Source organism: Pteropus medius, unplaced genomic scaffold, assembly GCF_902729225.1.
Source record: "Pteropus medius unplaced genomic scaffold, Ma_sr-lr_union100, whole genome shotgun sequence".
Lineage (NCBI taxonomy): Eukaryota > Metazoa > Chordata > Mammalia > Chiroptera > Pteropodidae > Pteropus > Pteropus medius.
Window position 1 is genome coordinate 7,358,881 of NW_024354503.1, and position 18,868 is coordinate 7,377,748.

Consider the following 18,868-nt stretch of genomic DNA (forward strand, 5'->3'; position numbering starts at 1 on the left):
GGTTGCTGCAATGCTCACTTAGGATGTTAATTTTCCGAGGCTGCCATAACAAAATGTCACAGGCTAGGTGCTTTAAACAAGAAAAATTTATTTTCTAACAATTCTGGAGGCTAGAAGTTTAAAATCAATATGTCAGCCAGTTTGGTTACTTCCTATGCCTCTCTCTTCCCGTGATATCCTTGTATGCTTACTCTCCCATCTGTATTTGTCTGTGTCCTAATCACTTCATACAGGGTTACCATCATATTGGATTTAGGACCATTCATCTGACCTCATTACCTTTTTAAGGTCCCTATCTCCAAACAGTCACATTCTGAGGTCCTAAGAATTAGAATTTCAACATATGAATTGAGAGGGCAGGCACAATCCAGCCTATACACCTAACAGCAATATCTAAATGATCTATTGGCTTGAAGCAAGACTCAGGACCAGAGCATTAGGCAAAAACCAGGAGAACCAAAACATGTTTTTGTTTGTATTTTTTTGTTTTGTTGTTGCTGTTGTTTATTGCGACTTTTCACATCTTCAAAAAGCATCACAGTCATAGTGAAAAGAGCGGAATTTTACTGCACTTTCTTATATTTATTATAAGTCTTGTTAAGTGGCCTCTAAAGGTCTTCGCCAGGCTGTGTCCAACTCTGACGAAGAGTTAAGGGAGCAGCCCAGCCAAGTGGGTGGGTGGGTATTGGAGGCAGGGCTCTGAACCAAGCATGGGAACTGGAATGTGAATCAGAAAACTATGTCCGAACACCAATAATAAGACCCAGAGGTAGGTAAAGAGAGTCAAAAAAAAGCAGCTACCCTGGGGACTGGGAACGGCACACGCTCACTCCAGATACATCAGATATAAGACTTGGGATACCAGGTGTGGTTCGGTTTCCACGGTTCTAGAAGAGTAAATCTTAAACAAAGTGGTAGGAAGGCATGGGTTTTAAAGTGAAAAAGTTCCAAATCAAAACACTAAATATATATCATACCAGTTGTGAATCTATGAGAACGTGATCAAATTTCCTGAGAATGAGAATGCCTCAATTTCAATTAATATCTCTGTAACACTAGTTCCTTTTCTTTACTCTTTTCCCACAGCTGAGTAAGACTAGAGGAGATAATTATGACAATTATAAATTTAATTGAGTGAAAAATACACTAGAACTAAATAAGGCCAGAAGCAACATGGAATATATCTTCAGCCACCAGTACCCTCAAAGTCACATGTAATAAACTACAGTCTCCTGGCTTTGCATTAATTTGTTATGAAAATATCAAAGAATAAAGGAATCTCCTTTAATGTCTATCTAATAGTTAAAGCTCCCCTGAGATAGGGAGGAATATTAGATTCCTCCCTATCAAGCTTAAACATGTCCTATTGCCATGGAAGCATAATGTTGACATTTCTGGTTGCTGAGAGCGTCACAAGATTGGATACGTATATGATAGCATTCTGTTAGCTCAAATGTGGGGCTTTTTAATTGGCAGGACTTTTCTTTTATATGCCGGTACAATAATGGAAAGTATAGATTTACCATGTAAATTATATATGAAAATCTTAATAAAAGCATTCATATTTAAAGACTTATGTTTAAGGATTTTTGGGGGCAGCATCTTTCATAGTGAAAAAATAAACAAAAGCCTCAAAACAAAGTGGATGCCCACCAACAGCAGAATGGCTGAATATATTGTGCTGCACACACATCATGGGATACCATGAAGTCATTAAGAGAAGTAAATTATAGCTATGCCAGTTGACTTGAAATAATTTCCACCATGCGTTGTCAAGCAAGGAAAGTAAAATGCATAAAATTATGTATATACAGCATATTCATAGCAACATTATTCACAATAGTCAAAAAGTAGTAGTGTTTAAAATTTAAAATGTTTTAATTATAATGTATATTTAATTTCAAAGTTTATTATTACATAATACTAATTTATAGCAACAATATCTGCATATAATTTTACTTTTTCAAAATTTTACATTTAAGGACCATTTTATAAAATATATTCAATTTGGATTTTAAATACAACCGTGCTTTGAATACAATAAAATTTTTAATACTTTGATCATTACCAACAGGACACAGATTATGTGAAAATCTCGATGACAAACTAACTGATTTTGCTGACATAAAGGAAAGAAAAAACAATTTTATAGAGCATATGATTTATGAATTATATGTCTTTATTTTATTAGTCATCTAAAACACTAATTCCCAATCAATAGAACACCAGACAATAATTATATTTGGTCTTCTTGGATATTTTGCCAACTAAGTGTCTAATAAAAACTATAGCTTTACACGTATCTTTCAAATTTGTTATTATGAAGATGTATTTGTCAAGGTAAGAAAATAGAGCATATTTTATTTAACAACTTGTTAACCTAATTTGTGATCTTTCGATGTTCTAAAATATGTATGTGGGCCTCTATTTTTACTTTTGATCCAGGCTACTCAAATTTAGATTCGCCTAGAAAGCTCTTTGAATAAGGGACCTGTAAGATCCCAAGGTTAGGGACTTAAAGAAGAGCATAGGTTACTGGCTCAAGATATCTTGATGCCCAGTGTAGTGAAGAGTGGGAAAATCCAAGACACTGCTTTTAGTCAATACACATATACTGAACTTCATTCATTTCATTAAGAAAACGCATTTCCACTTCCATCATCCTAATAACAAAACTTCTAGTATTGATAAAAAAAAAATAAGATTAAAGGCTTCATAGAGCAGGCTTTTGATTAGTCTTTCAAATGCTAACTATTCCTGGAGAAAGCATTCCTAATTAGAATATTTCGAATGTTAACTACCCCTAAGGTGTAAATTACAATGAACTGTCACATCATGTACCACTGTTTAGGTAGCAGTATTTGAATAATAGCAAATGTAACAATCACCAAATATAAAGGCTTTATAAATCAAGAATTAACAGTTCTTTCATGTGTTCTTGCAAATTCTTGATTCAAACAATGTCAGACTTTTCTCTGAAAGGTCAGACAGAAATCATTCAGTTCCATCCTAGGATGCTCTATTTGATCTCTGCTATACCAAACTGCACTATGAGCGCAGACTAGAAAAGGACATCTCCCTTTCCAGTAGGTCCCTGGATGTTGCTCATAGTATTCTTATTCCCAATGAGGAAATGGGGAAGACTGGCACCAACAGATAAAGGGATTGCTCTAAATTACATTTATATTACAATTAAATTGGCACCAGTGCAATTTAATATTCACTAAAGTGTCCTTGAAGCTGAGTCTAAACTCAAGATATGCTGACTCCTTGTCCAATATTTTTTTTCCCCTATAACCAATCTCCCGTAAACAAGAATGTACTTGTAAATTACGTGGGGAGAACAATTATTTTAGTTGATTAAACTAGTATAGATAACACTATTTCCTTTTACGCTGAGCGTAGAGTGGGCATTTAATGCCTATTGAATTAAAAATAGCATGTAAGGTGCCTGTTACAGATCCTGGTTCTGAGTAGTACATGCTTAGTAAAGAGTGTGTTATTTAATTTCCTCTTTTTTGATAAGCATAAAGTGCCCATCTTCTAATTAAAATTTAAAGACAAGTTTCGTAATATTTATAATATTCATAATTTTTAAGAATTATGAATTATCAATTTGAGGCCCAGTATATTATGTTTGAAAGCTGCTTTCCCCACTTCCCCCCCTCCTCCCCTTCTCCCCTCCCCTCCTTATTATACTCCTTCCGGCTGACTGGCGGAAACCTCACATTACCTGCCAAACTTATGGCTCGGGACAGAGAGGACCCTTCGTAGCCCCTCAGCCACAGCCCAGAAACCCAAAACTACTTCCACGTGAAACAACCACACACGATCCCCACAAGCGAAAGTCCACTACACCAAAGGTTCTTGTATAAAAGGCGAACGGGAAGGCAGCGCCCCCTTCTGATCCCACCCTCTCCACGTCCGCAGCATCCAATCGCTTTTCTCTGTCCTGGGTCGGCGCCCAGGATTGGCCGCGAAAGAGGCCGGCGCGGCACGAGTGCTCACGGGCGAGCGCGGAGCCTTGTCCATCACGTGCGGCCGCAGGGCCTCAGCGCCTAGCTGCGCGCCCGGCGAGGTCGGCGGGGCGGGGCCCGGGAGCTGCTGCGCCTGCGTTGTGGGCGTTCTCGGGGAGCAGCTGCCGCTGCCGCCGCCGCCGCCGCCGCTGCCGCCGTCGCCGCCGCCGCGCCGCTGCTGCTACCGCTGCGTTCCCGTGTGGAATTTGGAATCCCTGCGCCTCGTTAACAATGAAGCAGAGTTCGAACGTGCCAGCTTTCCTCAGCAAGCTATGGACGCTTGTGGAGGAAACCCACACTAATGAGTTCATCACCTGGAGCCAGGTACGGGTCAGGGTACGGCGGCCTCCGAACCCCCTGACTAACCGCCTCCTCTCTCACTCTCTCCCGCGGGGTTGTCTCTCGCGGCCTGTGGCTCGACGCCCTGTGCGGGGCCCGTGGGTTGGTAGGGCTGGGCGGGCCTCGGCGTTCGGCCTTGTGGGGAACCCCTTGTATTGTTCGCGCGGGGAGCCGCGGGGGTCCCAGCCGGCGACGCTTGTCCAGGCCGCGGTGGGGGAGGGGCGGCCCGCGCGGGGCTCCGCGGCCCGGCAGGCGCCGTAACGGTCCGGCCCATTCCGCGTTCGGAACCGGCCCAGCGGAGTGAGGGCGGCCGACGAGCGGAGGGCGCAGGGGCCACGTTACTGCACACTCATCCTCTGTCCTCTCGTGCGACTCGCGGGTTTACTGATCGCTGAGGGCACAGGCAGCGCGGGGCCGAGATCTTCCACGCCAGTATTTAATTGAGGAAATCTACCTCAGCGACCGATTCTCATACCTCTACATTTGGGGTCTTTATGCGGAGAGCAGTCAGGGAAAGTAGGCAAATGTCCAAAACGCAGGTTACTGCTTATCAATAGGTTTTAAAATGTTATTTAGAAAATTATACGTTATTCTTTGGAGATTCAGAGCCATTTGTATAAATTAATTTTTTCGATTACTTTAATGAAAGTGTTAATAGATAGGTGTTCAGTATCCTCGGAGCTAAAATGAAATCACTAAATTACACTAAACAGTTGCCCCAGAGTGGTATATGGATGCCTTGATTATTAGTTTGATCCCAACTGCCACTAGACGGTGACCTTAGTCAAGCTCTTTATCTGGCCTCAGTTTCATCGTCTGTCCATAAGATGAATGGGTTGACTAGGTGATCCAAGACCCCTTCTACTTCCAAATGTTAAGATTCTAAGCAGAATGATTATTACATAAATAGTGCATTTGCATTAGAATACACTTTTAGGCTATTGGAATCATTTTGTGAAGAGTTAATTTCTCCTATGGTAGATTAGATGGTCATCTGTTTGGGATTTTTTGTTTGTTTGTTTAGTGATCTGGAGAAGAATAAATGAAAACTAACTGCACAGTACCTAGCACCTGTTAAGTCCTGAGTAAGTGTTATCTCACTTAGATTAGATGGTCATGTGTTTGGGATATTTTTTGTTGTTGTTTAGTGGTCTGGAGAAGAATAAGTGAAAGCTAACTGCACAGTGCCTAGCACCTGTTAAGTCCTAAGTGTCATCTCCTCCCTTTCTTTTGTGTGCCTTTTTTATAAGAACTCTTAGTTTTATTACTTTGTCTTAACAGGGAGCACTATATTGAGTACATGAAGTTTTGACTACTATAACACCATATTCTGTCTTACATTACTGTCATTTGATCATTTTTTGATATTCTAGGTCTTAATTTTGTCGAAGGTTGGTATCATCAGCCGAATGGTGTGCATTAAGCATTTAATGAATTCTGTACAGTAGTACAAAGAAAGATGAAAATAGGGAAGCCAGCCGTCAGCATACACTTAAAAATAAACAGATGTCTCATGTTTTTCATCAGTCAGAAGGATTAAATGTTGACATGGATGGATCAGTACAGACTACCATTACTCAGCCTTGTATTCATACTGGAGATTGGACTGTGAGTCTTCCCCCCGACTTGGCTTTGGCTTGGTTGGACCTTCTTGTTTTTATTGCTTAGAAATAGTACCTCAATATATTGATAATTAGTTTTAATTAAAGGGTATTATGTTGGTGGCAGGACTATTTCAATAACATTGTTTTTATGGCTAGTATCAGATGTGGAGAGTTTTTTTATGGACCGTATCAAATGTAGAGAGTTTCATACTAATCCATAAATGCATTATATTATGAATTCTAAATCAAATAAGCTACTTAAAATTATTCTTATTTATCCCATTATTAAGTCTAAACTACACATTTTTTAATATATAATGGGACAGTTAAAATATAAATTCAGTGAGAGAAGGGACAGTATCTGTGCCAGGGATAAGTAGGTACTTAGTAAATGTTTGATGAATCAATGAAATCTTTGAACTATGTAATGGAAGTGATAGGAATGCTAAAGATGGAATTACACCTGAAAAGAATCTGAGATCATCTGGTTTAGCCTCATCATTATATATATGAGGATTTGAGGCTGAGGTTAGATTAGTTATTCATAATTACAAAGCTGGCCATTATTGGAGGTGGAAATCTAACGGATTTCTGACTTTCTAGATCAATTGTCCATCAACATCACTATACTTAATAAGATTGGCTCAATATTTAGTTACTAAAATGTTACCCCTCCACAAGTCACTGGACACTTCTGGCTTAATGTTGTCTAGGGCTGAGCTTAGTGGCTTAGGGAAGCTGTCTGTCTTCCTCTCCCCCAGATTTTTCCAAAAGCATTGTTAATGCAAGGTAAAACTTTAAACAATGATGTTAAATGGAAAAAAACAAAATAAGTTACCCTCATCATTTAAAATTTGCTATTTATGGTTGTTTCTGGTTTTCTTCAAACTTGTTTCGCTGAACTTTTATTGAGGTAATTTAGCATTTATACTATCTGAGTGAAAATCATATTAAGACCTTTTAGAAGCAGCAGATGTTATGTAAACCAGGCAATCTTTTATGAATTTTTTTTTCACTTGTGGAAAGCAATTTACTTCCAGCTTGTGTATAAGACAAGGGGAGAAAACTCTTACCAACTGCAGTTTGAAAGCTTGGCTTAATATTCCTGAAGACTTACATAACTTTAGTTTTAATATCTCCATTCTCATCAGTAATTATAGAAATATAATATTCCAAGCAATCAAAATTATAGTGTGTTACTGATTCAGGTAGTAGAAATGTCTTTAGATCCAGTGTCTTTAAAACATATTGAACATATTTTATATTTTCTCATCTTCTCCCTATGAAAGTTTCTTTTTACTTTTTTAGTTTTACATTTTTTGTAACTTCAAAATTTTACATAGCTATTTTGGCTCCGATAGGCAGTCTCTTGCCAAATCAAGGACAGAGATAGTACTGTTGGACTACATAAACCTGTTTCAATTGTCACAGTCCTAAACAGAGAACACAGGTTTAGCTTGAAGCAACTGGGGAAACTTGATACTCAGGGATGAAGTTGTGGAAGTTGAATGGAAGTTCTTGCCATTGATATGAGGAATGGTCCATACTGTTATTGATATTTGATATTCATGTATGTTGAAGGGAAGCAGCATAAAAGAAGGAAAAAACTGGAAAGCCATTGTTTTGCCAGCGTTCTGACCTTTGTCTCTGTCCTTCAGATTGCTTGAGAAGACCAAGAAGTGATTTCCACTAAAGACCTCACATCCACCTTTTTGTGCCCTTTGGCATTCTATACTTCCCTATCCTCCTCAAATCAGCAGAGACGAATCAGGAAATAGGGAAAGGGAGCAAAACAGAAATTATCCAGTGTTCTCTAGCTGTTCTGGATGAATTTGTGCTGTTGTAGGCCCTTAGATTTCTCAATGGTCTGGTATCATTTCAAACTTCTCAGCAACCATTACATTATAACAGTATTCCCAAGTGAAAACAAGAAAGGCTAGAAGTGTGGCAGAAATCCACTTTAGATAGGCCTACAGAAAAGCTGAAAGATTCATTGAGTGTTTTTAATTTGTATGCATAAGAGAGAGTGAGCTAGAGACTCAGAAGAAATGGTTGGTGAACATTAAGAAGTTATAGACTGGTTGTATAAAAAAGTGTTACAAATTTCTATTCTGAAAAGTGTTTTAAAGTTATAGGGCTGAAGTACTAGATTATAACTAAGAATATTTTGAATGTTTTTAACCAAGAGTACCAATTTGAGCAGTAATAACTTACTACTCTTTGGAATCTTGTCAGCATTTATGAGGGAGGCCTAAAGAAAAGCTCTCTCACCTCTACTCATCTCTCCCACTCCACTCAGTAATGGCTTTCTGCCCCTTGTAAAACATATAGGGAGAATTGTGTTGTACTGCTTGAGCCTCACAGGATTTAACAGCAGTAAGGTGGAATGTTTGCTCTCAGAGAGATTATTTACTAATTTTATTGTGGAGATTGCAGGAATACCATAGTGGAGACTGAATGATACGAGTGAACGAGGATCGTTTATGTGTGAGAGAGCAAATATAAGCAAGAGGCTTTCATCTCTTTGATATAATTTGAATTGATATTCTAAAAATAAAATTTGCTCTACTGTGACCACAAATTCATTTATTCAGTCACTCACAAATATTTGTTGCGAATCATTTATGACCAGAAGTGTGCTAGTACCAGGAATTCATTCAATAGTGAACAAAGTGTCTGCCTTCATTGAGCGTACATTCTAATGAAGGATACTGCTCATTAAAATGTAAGCAAACACAAATAACATAATTTCAGTTAGTGTAAATACTGCAAAGCAAATAAAGCAGTTAGGAGATGGAAGAAGTCACACACTTTTTTGAACAGGAAAGTTTAATAGAATTACTAACTGTGTTAGGTGAATTGGAGTAAAGAAACAGAAATAGCAGTTATAAGAAGCAGCCATCACTGCTAGGGCTACAATAGAGTGCCCAAATAAGTGCCCTTTCCCCCAAGTCTAAGATCCTGACCTTACTGGAGAGAGTATGACCATGTCTCATTGAATCACAGAGAAGTCACTGGTGCCACAGTGGTGGAACTTACTGGAAATTCAGCCTTCAGAACTTGCCAGGAAATATCACTGCTAGGGTAAAAGTTGGCACACTGGCCCATGGGCCAGCCATCTGTTTTGTAAATAAAGTTTAATAGGAACATAGCCATGCTTAGTCTGTTACCTATGTCTGTATAGCTGCTTCTTACAACAAGGGCAGAGTTACGACCTTATGGTGTGCAAGCCTAAAATATTTACTATAAAGCCCTTTAAGAAAATGTTTATGGGCAATTGCTCTAGAGTACTCTTGAAAGCTGTCCACTGAGAGATGTCTTGTCAGAGTACTCTGATTTGAAACCTCCCAAGGGAGAGAGAGTGAAACTATTACTCTTGGGGTGCTGTTAACCTCCATGCATTGCAAGAGCTAGGTGCTGGAGAACATGCCTGCAGTGCAAGAGCCTGTCAAGGACACACTGGATCAGGGGAGAATCCCTTCCTTTTATAATATCTCTCTGGTATCTTCTGTTCACAAAGGTTAACATGCCAGTTAGAAAAAGAAAGATATTTATGCGACCATTTATGCAGAGTAGACAAGAAATAATTTGGAGCAATAAGTTGATAACTAGCATGTAAAATGACTTGAGGTTTGTATTTTAGGTAGGATGATGAAGAAAGTCTCTCAGCAGAGCTGATATTTGAGCAAAGACTTGAATAATTAGAAAGGATGGACCAAGAGAAATGGCAAATGTAAAGTCTTTGAACATGGCATGTTCATATGCTTGGAGAAGGCCCATGTGGTTAGAATATCCTTAGAGAACGTGAGAGTGAGGCCAGAGAAGTAGGCAGGAGCAGATGGTATAGGGCCTTAGGGCGATGATAAGGAGATTGGAAATGAGGGAACTAGTTAGAAGGCTATCGCAATTTTCCACTAGGATATTGAACACAGTGTGGCAGAGACTAGAGTAGTACCAGTGGAAGTAGTGAGAAGTAGTCAGATTTAATACTGACCTTGAAGGCAAAGCTGTAGAACTTACTGATAAATTGGCTGGAGCTGGGGAAGGGACGGAAGAATTAACATTCACAGATTTGACCTGAGCAACAGAATGAATGATGGTACCGTACCATTTTCTAAGATGGGAGAAGATTTAGAGACATGCAGGTGGGGGTTTTGTTTGGCCCTGTTAACTTTGCAATTACAAGTGGATCACTAGCATTATCTGAAAATTATTTCATTTTGTTTATATTTTTATTGATTACACTTAGTCATATGGCCGTACTTAATTTCAGAGGAAGTGGGAAAATGCAATGCTAGGAAGGAGAACAGATATTTCTGAACAGCCCAAATGACTTCTATACTCCAGGACATCCAAGTGGAAATGTTGGATAGGTTGTTTGGCTATAGGACTCTGGCATTCAGGGTGGAATTTGGAGCTTGTGAGTGAGTGGTAAAGCCGTGAGACTGGATGAGATCATCCAGAGAGACAAATGAACTGAAAATTAGGGTTTTCCAATGTTTAGAAGGCATGAAGAACAATCTAGCAAAAGAGATTGAAAAGGAACAGTGAGAGAGGAGGAAAAACAGAGACTGAAGTCATAGTAGTTAATGAAAGAAAATGGTTCAAGAAAAGATCAACTGTGTCCAATGCCATTATGAATATTCTTCACCTTTCCTAGTGTACATAAGCAAATTTTTTTCTGAGGTATATACACCTATATTGAACAGTAGAAATGCTGGAAAATAGAGTATGAAATGTTCAACCTCAAGATAGTTCAAATTATTTTCCAAAGAGATCAAACCAGTTTATACTCCTTTTACCCATGCATGAGATTTTCCATTAACCTACACCTTCAAAACTCGATGTTGTTATGCTTTCTAATTTTTACCAGTCTAGTGGATGTAAAGTGTTATCTCAGTGAGGTCTTAATTTACAATTCCCCAGTTACTAATAAGTTCAAACACCTTTCCTTATTGGCTGTTTGTGTTTCCTAGTCTATGAAATGTTTGACTATTTTTCTACTGAGTGGTTTATTTTTTATTATTTGTAGGAACTCCTTGTATATTCTGTATATTCATTTTTGGATATATGTACTGCCTCTATGTTCTCTCTCTTGTGGCTTTTTACTTTCTTTTGATAAGTAGTTCTTAATTTTAGTATAATTTAATATATCAGTCTTTTTTGTGGTTCATTCTTTTTATTTTTTCAGGATGTTTCCCCTTGCCTATCCAAGAAGAAAAAAAAAATACCATCCTTTTCTTCTGATAAAGATTTACATTACACATCTTAAGTCTTTAATTCACCTGGAATTTATTTTTGTGTGTGGTATGAGGAAATGTAAAACAGTTTTATTTTTTTAATATAAATATTTAGTTGTCCTAGCCCCTTTATTGAATAGTTTCTTTTTTTCCCCTAGAGATATGTATTGCTATTTTTGTTTTATAGCAAGATTGTATACAGATATTGTGGTTTTGTTTCTAAGTTCTCTATTCTGTTCCATTGGACAATCACATATTGCATGCCCATATCAAATATCTTAATTACTGTAGTTTTATAAAAGTCTTGCTTTTGGGAGGGCAACTTATTCTTCAGGAGTACTTTTGCTCTTCTATATATGTTTTAAAATAAAGTTCCATTAAAAAAATGAGATTTTTATTGGATTTTTATTTATATTGTGAGTATAAATCAGATTAGAGAGAATGGATATCTTTACAAAACTGAGTTTTCACATGAACAAGGCATATTTCCAAATTCATTTTATTTTTTAATAAAGTTTTATAATTTTTTGCAGTTAAATCTTACACATCTTTGTTAGATTTTTCCTAGGTATTTTATAGCTGTTGTAAGTGGTGTCCTTTAGTTAAAAGTACGTTTCAAGCTATTGCTGGTAATTAGAAATACAAGTAACATTTGCATATTGATAGTAAACTAGTGAGCCTAATCATCCATGGCATCTGTAAATGCCAGTTTTCTTTTTTTTTTTCAGAACCTTACACCCTCAGTTTTTTTTTTTCTTTTTTGCAATTGCTAAGACCTCAGTAGGGTATCAAATAAAAGCAGTAATCATGGGATCTCTTTTCCTTATTTTTAAATGTTTTTAATATTTCTCCTTTAAGTTATTAGCTATTAAATTTGATGGTTTTTAATTTATCTTTTTTGTTGTTGTTGATGTCAAACTTAATTGGGTAACTTAGAAAGGAGAGAGGCATGTCAGGATGGAGGATACAGGAAAAAATTGACTGCGCGAGTGGGAATCGGACTGTATATGTGAGAGTTTATTTCAGGGTTCTCTGTTCTATTCCATTGGTCTGTCTTTATGCTAGGTTTGCAATAGACAGTAGGTTGTGAATATAGCTAAAGAACATGTGTAAAAATGTAGACAATTGGAAATTCAAGTGTGAAATTTGAGATGGTCAGGAGCAGAGATGTAGATGTGATAATCGTCATATAATTATTGACATAATAAAGACAATAATTGGATACACTGGTGTAGGTGAAATTGTCTAAGGAAAGAGTGTAAAAGGTGTCGTGTTCAAGGATAGAAACCTAAAAACACTTATCTCTTGGTAGGTGGAAGGCAATCGCAAAGAAATATGAGAGGAGAGCCGATAGTGTGTAGTTTCAAAGCCAAGATAACACATTTAAGGAGGGAGGATTGTCAGTAGTGCCAAAAGAAATGCTGCAGAGAAGTTGTAGGAAGATCAGGACTGAAAAGAGGGCATTGAATTTGGCATTTGAAATTTTAGAAAAAATGGTTTCAGTAGAGCGATGGAAACAGAAACCAATTTTTAATGGAAGATAGTAAATGGTCCTGAATGGGAGAAGAACGTTTTAAAATATTTGTTAAATTTTGTGGTGAAGGGAAAGATGATAAATAGGGTGGGTAGATTGAGAGGGAAGGAAGGTAGAGGGGAAAGTCATTTTAAGATACGAAAGGTATGCATTTTTAATTTTAAGTTATTACCTAATAACTAACACTGGTTATCAAACTTTTAAATTTCGCCAGTATAATGAGTGAAAATCATTGTTCTGCTGTACATTCAGTCATGAACAAGATGAAAATTCACATTGGGTTTTTCACTTGTTGGAATTTTTAATTAATACGGTTAACCTTTTGCCATAAATGTTTTGGATACATACACAAAAGCGTAACCACAGAATTATATGGTAATTCTGTGTTTAATATTTTGAGGAACTGTCATCCTGTTCTTCATAGCAGCTGCACTATTTTACATTTTCTCCAGCAGTGCACATGGGTTATGATTTCTCTGCATCCTTGCCAACACTTATATTCTGTTTTTTTTTTTTTTTTTTTTCCTGTAGAGTGTGTGTTTTAATAATGGCCATCCTAATGATTGTGAAGTGGTATTTTGTAATTTTGATTTTCATTTCTCTAATGATTAGTAATGTTAGGCATCTTTTCATGTGTTTATTGGCCATTTATATATCTTTAGAAAAATGTCTATTTAATCCTTTACTCATTTCTAATCAGATTGTTTTTATTGTTGAAGAGTAAGAGTTCTTTATATATTATATATATTAACCCCTTGTTAGATACATAAGTTACAAATATTTTCTCTGATTCAGTGGGCTGCCTTGTCACTCTCCTGATAGTGTTCTTGGCTTGAGGTAGCCCCATTTTTCTATTTTTACTTTTGTTGCTTGTGCTTTGGATGTTATCCAAGAAATCATTGCCAAATCCAATTTAATGAAGTTTTTCCCCTTTTGTTCTCGGGTTGTTTTGTTTTGTTTTGTTTTGTTGTTTTTTGTAATTTTAGCTCTTTTGTTTAGGTCTTTGATCTATTTTTAGTTAATTTTTGTATATGGTGGTGGTAAGGGTTCAGCTTCATTCTTTTGCATGATAGTATTCAGTTTCCCAGCATCATTTGTTGAAAGAATGTCCTTTCCTCCTTGAATGGTCTTGGCACCCTTATCAAAAATCCTTGGGCTGTATATGTGAGAGTTTATTTCTGGGTTCTCTATTCTATTCCATTGGCCAGTCTATATTTATACTAGTACCAAGCTGTTTTGATTACTGTATTTTTGTAGTAAGTCTCAAATTGTGTATTTTTTGTATGGAAGAACATTAGTGACTTTAAATATTAATTAATAGCTGGATATCTTACTGAATTCTCTTATAGGTTTTTAATTGATTGTACAAATACAAATTAGGTCTTTTGCAAATAATGATAAAATCCTTTCACATTTTATCTTATTTTTGTCTAATTGTACTGGTTTTAAAACAATATCAAATAATTATGCTAGCTACATATTGTATTATTTTTCTTCTAATATTTCACCATAGATATGATGCAGCTTTCGGTTTGAGACATGCTCCTAAGCTTTTGAAGTTGACATCAAAAAGCTTGATTGCAGTTTGGCAGTTAATTCAGAGTTTCTGTCTTGTTGCTGTTAATAGGAATAAAATGTTGGTCTGAAGGTATCATGAAAGGATTGCTTAGTTTGGGGGTTCCTATGTATCATCTAATGTCAGAGGACCTTAATTAATTGACTCTTTATTTTTTCAGAATGGCCAAAGTTTTCTGGTTTTGGATGAACAAAGATTTGCAAAAGAAATTCTTCCCAAATACTTCAAGCACAATAACATGGCAAGCTTTGTGAGGCAACTGAATATGTGTGAGTATGGACAGCAGTTTATTTGGAATAATGTCATCAGCCACTTTTTTCCTTTAGGATGATTAAACCACTTTTTTCCTTTAGGATGGTAAAGAGGAAAGCATACTTCATAAAAGCACCATAATTTTTGACTTTTCTCTGTTTTAGTCATCTGAATTTTGAATCTTTTTCAGATGGTTTCCGTAAAGTAGTACATATTGACTCTGGAATTGTAAAGCAGGAACGAGATGGTCCTGTTGAATTTCAGCATCCTTACTTCAAACAAGGCCAGGACGACTTGTTGGAGAACATTAAAAGGAAGGTGAGCTATTGTTAACATTTTTTAATTAGGGAATTAGCATGTAGTATACTTGGCCAAGACCTATTTCAGCTGTTGAAATTAAGAATATACAGAAATACATTGGTGTTTCTTGTTGGGATGACTTAGACAAAGCTTTAATTATTTCCCCCTATTTTTTTTTTCCTGATACTGAACTTTACTGAGGGCTCAAATACCTTCTAAAGGGAAGGAAAATGTTTACATTCTGGCTGAGGGTGAGACATCATTCATATTAAAATAGCTCACTTCTTTTAATTTAGCTTAAAAAATGTAAGCTAGAATGTAAAGCTCCTTGGAGGGCTTTATCTGTAGTTCACTGCTGAATATCAAATGCCTAGAATAAGTCCTTTTGCATATAGTAGGCATTTAATAATACATTTTTGAATGAATCTTTTGTTGAAATTAAATATTTTTACCAAATCCACAAAAAAGGGAGGAGGGAATAAAAGGGTAGTGGACTATGAATGAAAATGGCCTAGCATGAAGCTACTACTGCATAAATTTAATTAAATGTGGAATGTGATAATAAAGAGGCTTGGGGAAATTACAGGGAGTTTGGCAGTAGGAAATGAAAAAAAGGTCCCTATGGTGTTCTTGCTTGTGGAAACTTCTTCATGTGTAAAAAATATATACATATATATATATTCCTTATTTCCTATCTCCAAGCTATGAAGTTTGTTTTCCCCTGGAATCCTATCCTGGGCTTTTTGGAACTAGATTTCACTTCCTGAACAGGCTAAAAAAACCTCTTAATATAGGGAAGTTTTGAATTACATTCATGGTGATTAGTATTTATGTGTGTGTGTGTTTTTTGTTTTTTTTGTTTTTTTGCCCTAAATTTACTTTTTGAAAGGTTTCATCTTCAAAACCAGAAGAAAATAAAATTCGTCAGGAAGATTTAACAAAAATTATAAGTAGTGCTCAGAAGGTTCAAATAAAACAAGAAACTATTGAGTCCAGGCTTTCTGAATTAAAAAGGTAAAATATCATTTCCAAATATAATTGTAATATGAGGGGTATGTGTTTGTTGGGTGTTCGAGGTTGATGCTTTAAGTACTTTTAGATCACATTGTTGAAGCCAGGATCAAAGGTCATTTTTCTGTATGTATTGGTTCCCTTTATTTTTGATTTATAGCTATGGACTTTACACCAATATTGAATTTTCATGATGGTGCTTGAAAGAGTATATAAACCTGGGAATTCAAAACTATGATGCATAAGTCTTACTGATGAAATAGTAGACCTTTAAGTTGGTGTGGGAAGTGTGATTTTACTTAAGTTAGCTTTTTTTGATGTATTAGGGCACACAAGCCATAAGAAGTACTAAATATCTTAACCTATTCTTTTATGGTGGTTTTTTAAGACTTTCTATGAGACCTTAAGAAAAAGTAGGACCAAAAAAAAATAGGGGAAAAAGTACACAAGAGACTTTCCCTACTTGATATTCATTTTACATAGACTGGGGAAAGCGTTATTCAAACCTTCTGTATACAGAAAGATGTTTTATTTTGTTTTATAGTTCTTGGCACCATTATCCTAACTTGCCAGAGTAACAGCATGTATATAGAGTAGATGTATACCTCTTTTCTTAGTAAGTAGCTGGGATGTTCTTTTACCCTAATTGCCAATGTCTTGAGAGTAGTTATTTTATGTGTTCTTCCTTTCATTTCAAATACGGCATTAGTTTAACTATTCTTAAGTAGCTTCATTAAAAGAGTAATCTTGGACTTTTATTCCCTTTTTGAATAAGCCCTAATTTTAAGCTTTTCCATTTTGCAGATTTTATTTAGCCACTTATGCTGGTTTACTCTATGTATTTTCTGTCTACTGAGGTGCCCTTTGACCCAGTTCCTTGAATTTCAGGTTTAGTCCTTAAGGAATGGGATCTCAAATTCATGCTTTAAGTTTTAGAGGTAACCATTCTTCCACTTATCTTTAGTAGGCAAATGACAGTATCTTTAAATTTCTGAGTCAGAAAAAGTATATTAGTATTAAAGTCTCATTTTCAATACCCGGTACATGTAAATCCAGTTCTTTTGTAATAGTTTGGATTGAGGAAGATAGCTTTAGTAGAAATTAAAAAAAGAATAAAAATTAAACATTTATTAGGTGAATTATCTTTCATGTCTTCTCAGCATTATCATTGCTGCTAACAGTTACACAATGAAATTTCAGTTAAAAATGGTGAATAAGGGAAAAGAAGCTATTAGTACCGGGCAAGTTATTGGTTTGTCATATATTTAGATACGCTTTTAAAAGACAAAGATCTTAATGTTTTCATATTCCTGTGTTCGAGGTAGATCTTAAAATAGTTTTAGAGTCAGACTTTAATTTGACTCCAGCACTTAGCAAATTATCTGTGTGATGTTGGGCAAGTCCTCTCAATTCTCTGAGTCTTTGTCCTCATCTGTAAAAGAGAAAAAATTCCTTTCTTGATTGATTTCAGAGAAGTTTAAATCAGTAGTACACATAAAATGGTTAGAATAGTGACTGGAGCATAGCAAATGCTAGGTAAAGGTCACTTCCCTTTAAGAATTGTTTCCTAAGCACATGTTCTGAATTTACTTGGTAGCCATAGTTGAAAGGTTAGCTTAAACAAGGGGTAATGAACCAGATTGTCAGAGGAATAAATTATGTACTACTACTCTGTGGATGTAGGCGTGAGCCTTTTAAGTTTTTGTGTGTATGTTGCCATGAGTAGAAGATACTGAAGCTGTGAAGGAATGATTCTAGATTTGTGTCAAGATAGTTGCCATTCTATATAATTGTACCAAAGATTTCCTAGTCTCTTGAAAATATGTAATAAAAACTAGTTAAGTTCTCTAGTATTCTTTTTTTAATGACCTTTATTTTTTTTTTAATTTAAAAATTTCTTTATTTCCATTCTCCCACTACCATCCCCTTTGGCAGTCATCAGCTTGTTCTCTGTATCTGTGATATTCTTTGGTACTCTTAATTAAAATATTGAGGTTTGGCTTCTGACTGAATTTTTTTGTTTTCATCTTTTTAATCAATGATAACATAGTGAGAATGAGTCCCTTTGGAAGGAGGTCTCAGAATTACGAGCAAAACATGCACAACAGCAACAAGTTATTCGAAAGGTAAGCTGTTTTTCCAAGATGGAGATCTGCATTCATTTAATGAATACCATTTGTTACACAAAGAAGTCTCTATTGAATAGTCAATGATTGATCTTAGTTTCTTATCTACACAGGTAGAAGGAAAACTGTGAAACCAAACAAATTAAGCCATTGGGTACACAGGTAGAAGTAAAACTATGAAACTGAACAAATTAAGCCAAGTGTTATATATTCTTTTTAATAAAAAAAAACTTATTAGCTAAACATGGTTATTCCATACTCACAGTTAATGTGTTATTAGCCTTTAATAAATGACCTTTTGCCTAATATAACAAGTTTAGGATACTGTATTCTTAGCATGATTAATACACTACCAATTTCTTACACAATTTTTACTGTAAAAGACAGCCTTTATTGGATTTTTTGTTTTGTTTACTATTTTTTACTCTAAAAGGCATAGATACAATTTCAGAAGATAAATGACTGATATTTTCAAATCAGTTGACCCAATTATGAGTTCAAGTGTATGTCATTATTAGTCTGTACAGAAAAGCATTTAATATGATGTTGTAAAGTAAATCCTAGATTCTAGTATCTGAGCTGAAAATTACTGGGGGAACCGAGAATCTCTGTTGCATTGTATCCTTGTGATTTAATCTGTTCGTATCTGTTTTAATATGTTGATAAGAGGTGAAACATAAAAGTAATTAAGGTAGCTATTTTTTGCTAATGAGTAAACTAGAGTCTTAAATATAAGCAACAAGTTTTGGGGGGGGGAAAGGAGGACGTGAGAACTTCACCTTGTTCATGCCCAGAGGCCTTTAGCTAAAAATAGGGTTATGACTGACAGCATTTGAATCTAGTGAAGCAGGCTTAGAACAGAGATGAATG

General features: G+C 36.0%; 1 protein-coding gene across 2 annotated transcripts in view; it reads left to right on the plus strand.

Annotated features, from left to right (window-relative positions):
• Positions 1-4,133: 4,133 nt before the first annotated feature.
• HSF2 (heat shock transcription factor 2) overlaps positions 4,134-18,868 on the plus strand; it is a 29,044-nt gene continuing 14,309 nt past the window's right edge. The window contains exons 1-5 of one of the 2 annotated variants that reach the window (XM_039854145.1): positions 4,134-4,340; positions 14,470-14,578; positions 14,752-14,879; positions 15,751-15,875; positions 17,923-17,998. In XM_039854145.1, the coding sequence (XP_039710079.1) occupies positions 4,248-4,340; positions 14,470-14,578; positions 14,752-14,879; positions 15,751-15,875; positions 17,923-17,998 (531 nt within the window). In that variant the 5' untranslated portion in view covers positions 4,134-4,247. The remainder of the gene's footprint in view (positions 4,341-14,469; positions 14,579-14,751; positions 14,880-15,750; positions 15,876-17,922; positions 17,999-18,868) is intronic. The other variant, XM_039854146.1, reaches the window with a different exon arrangement.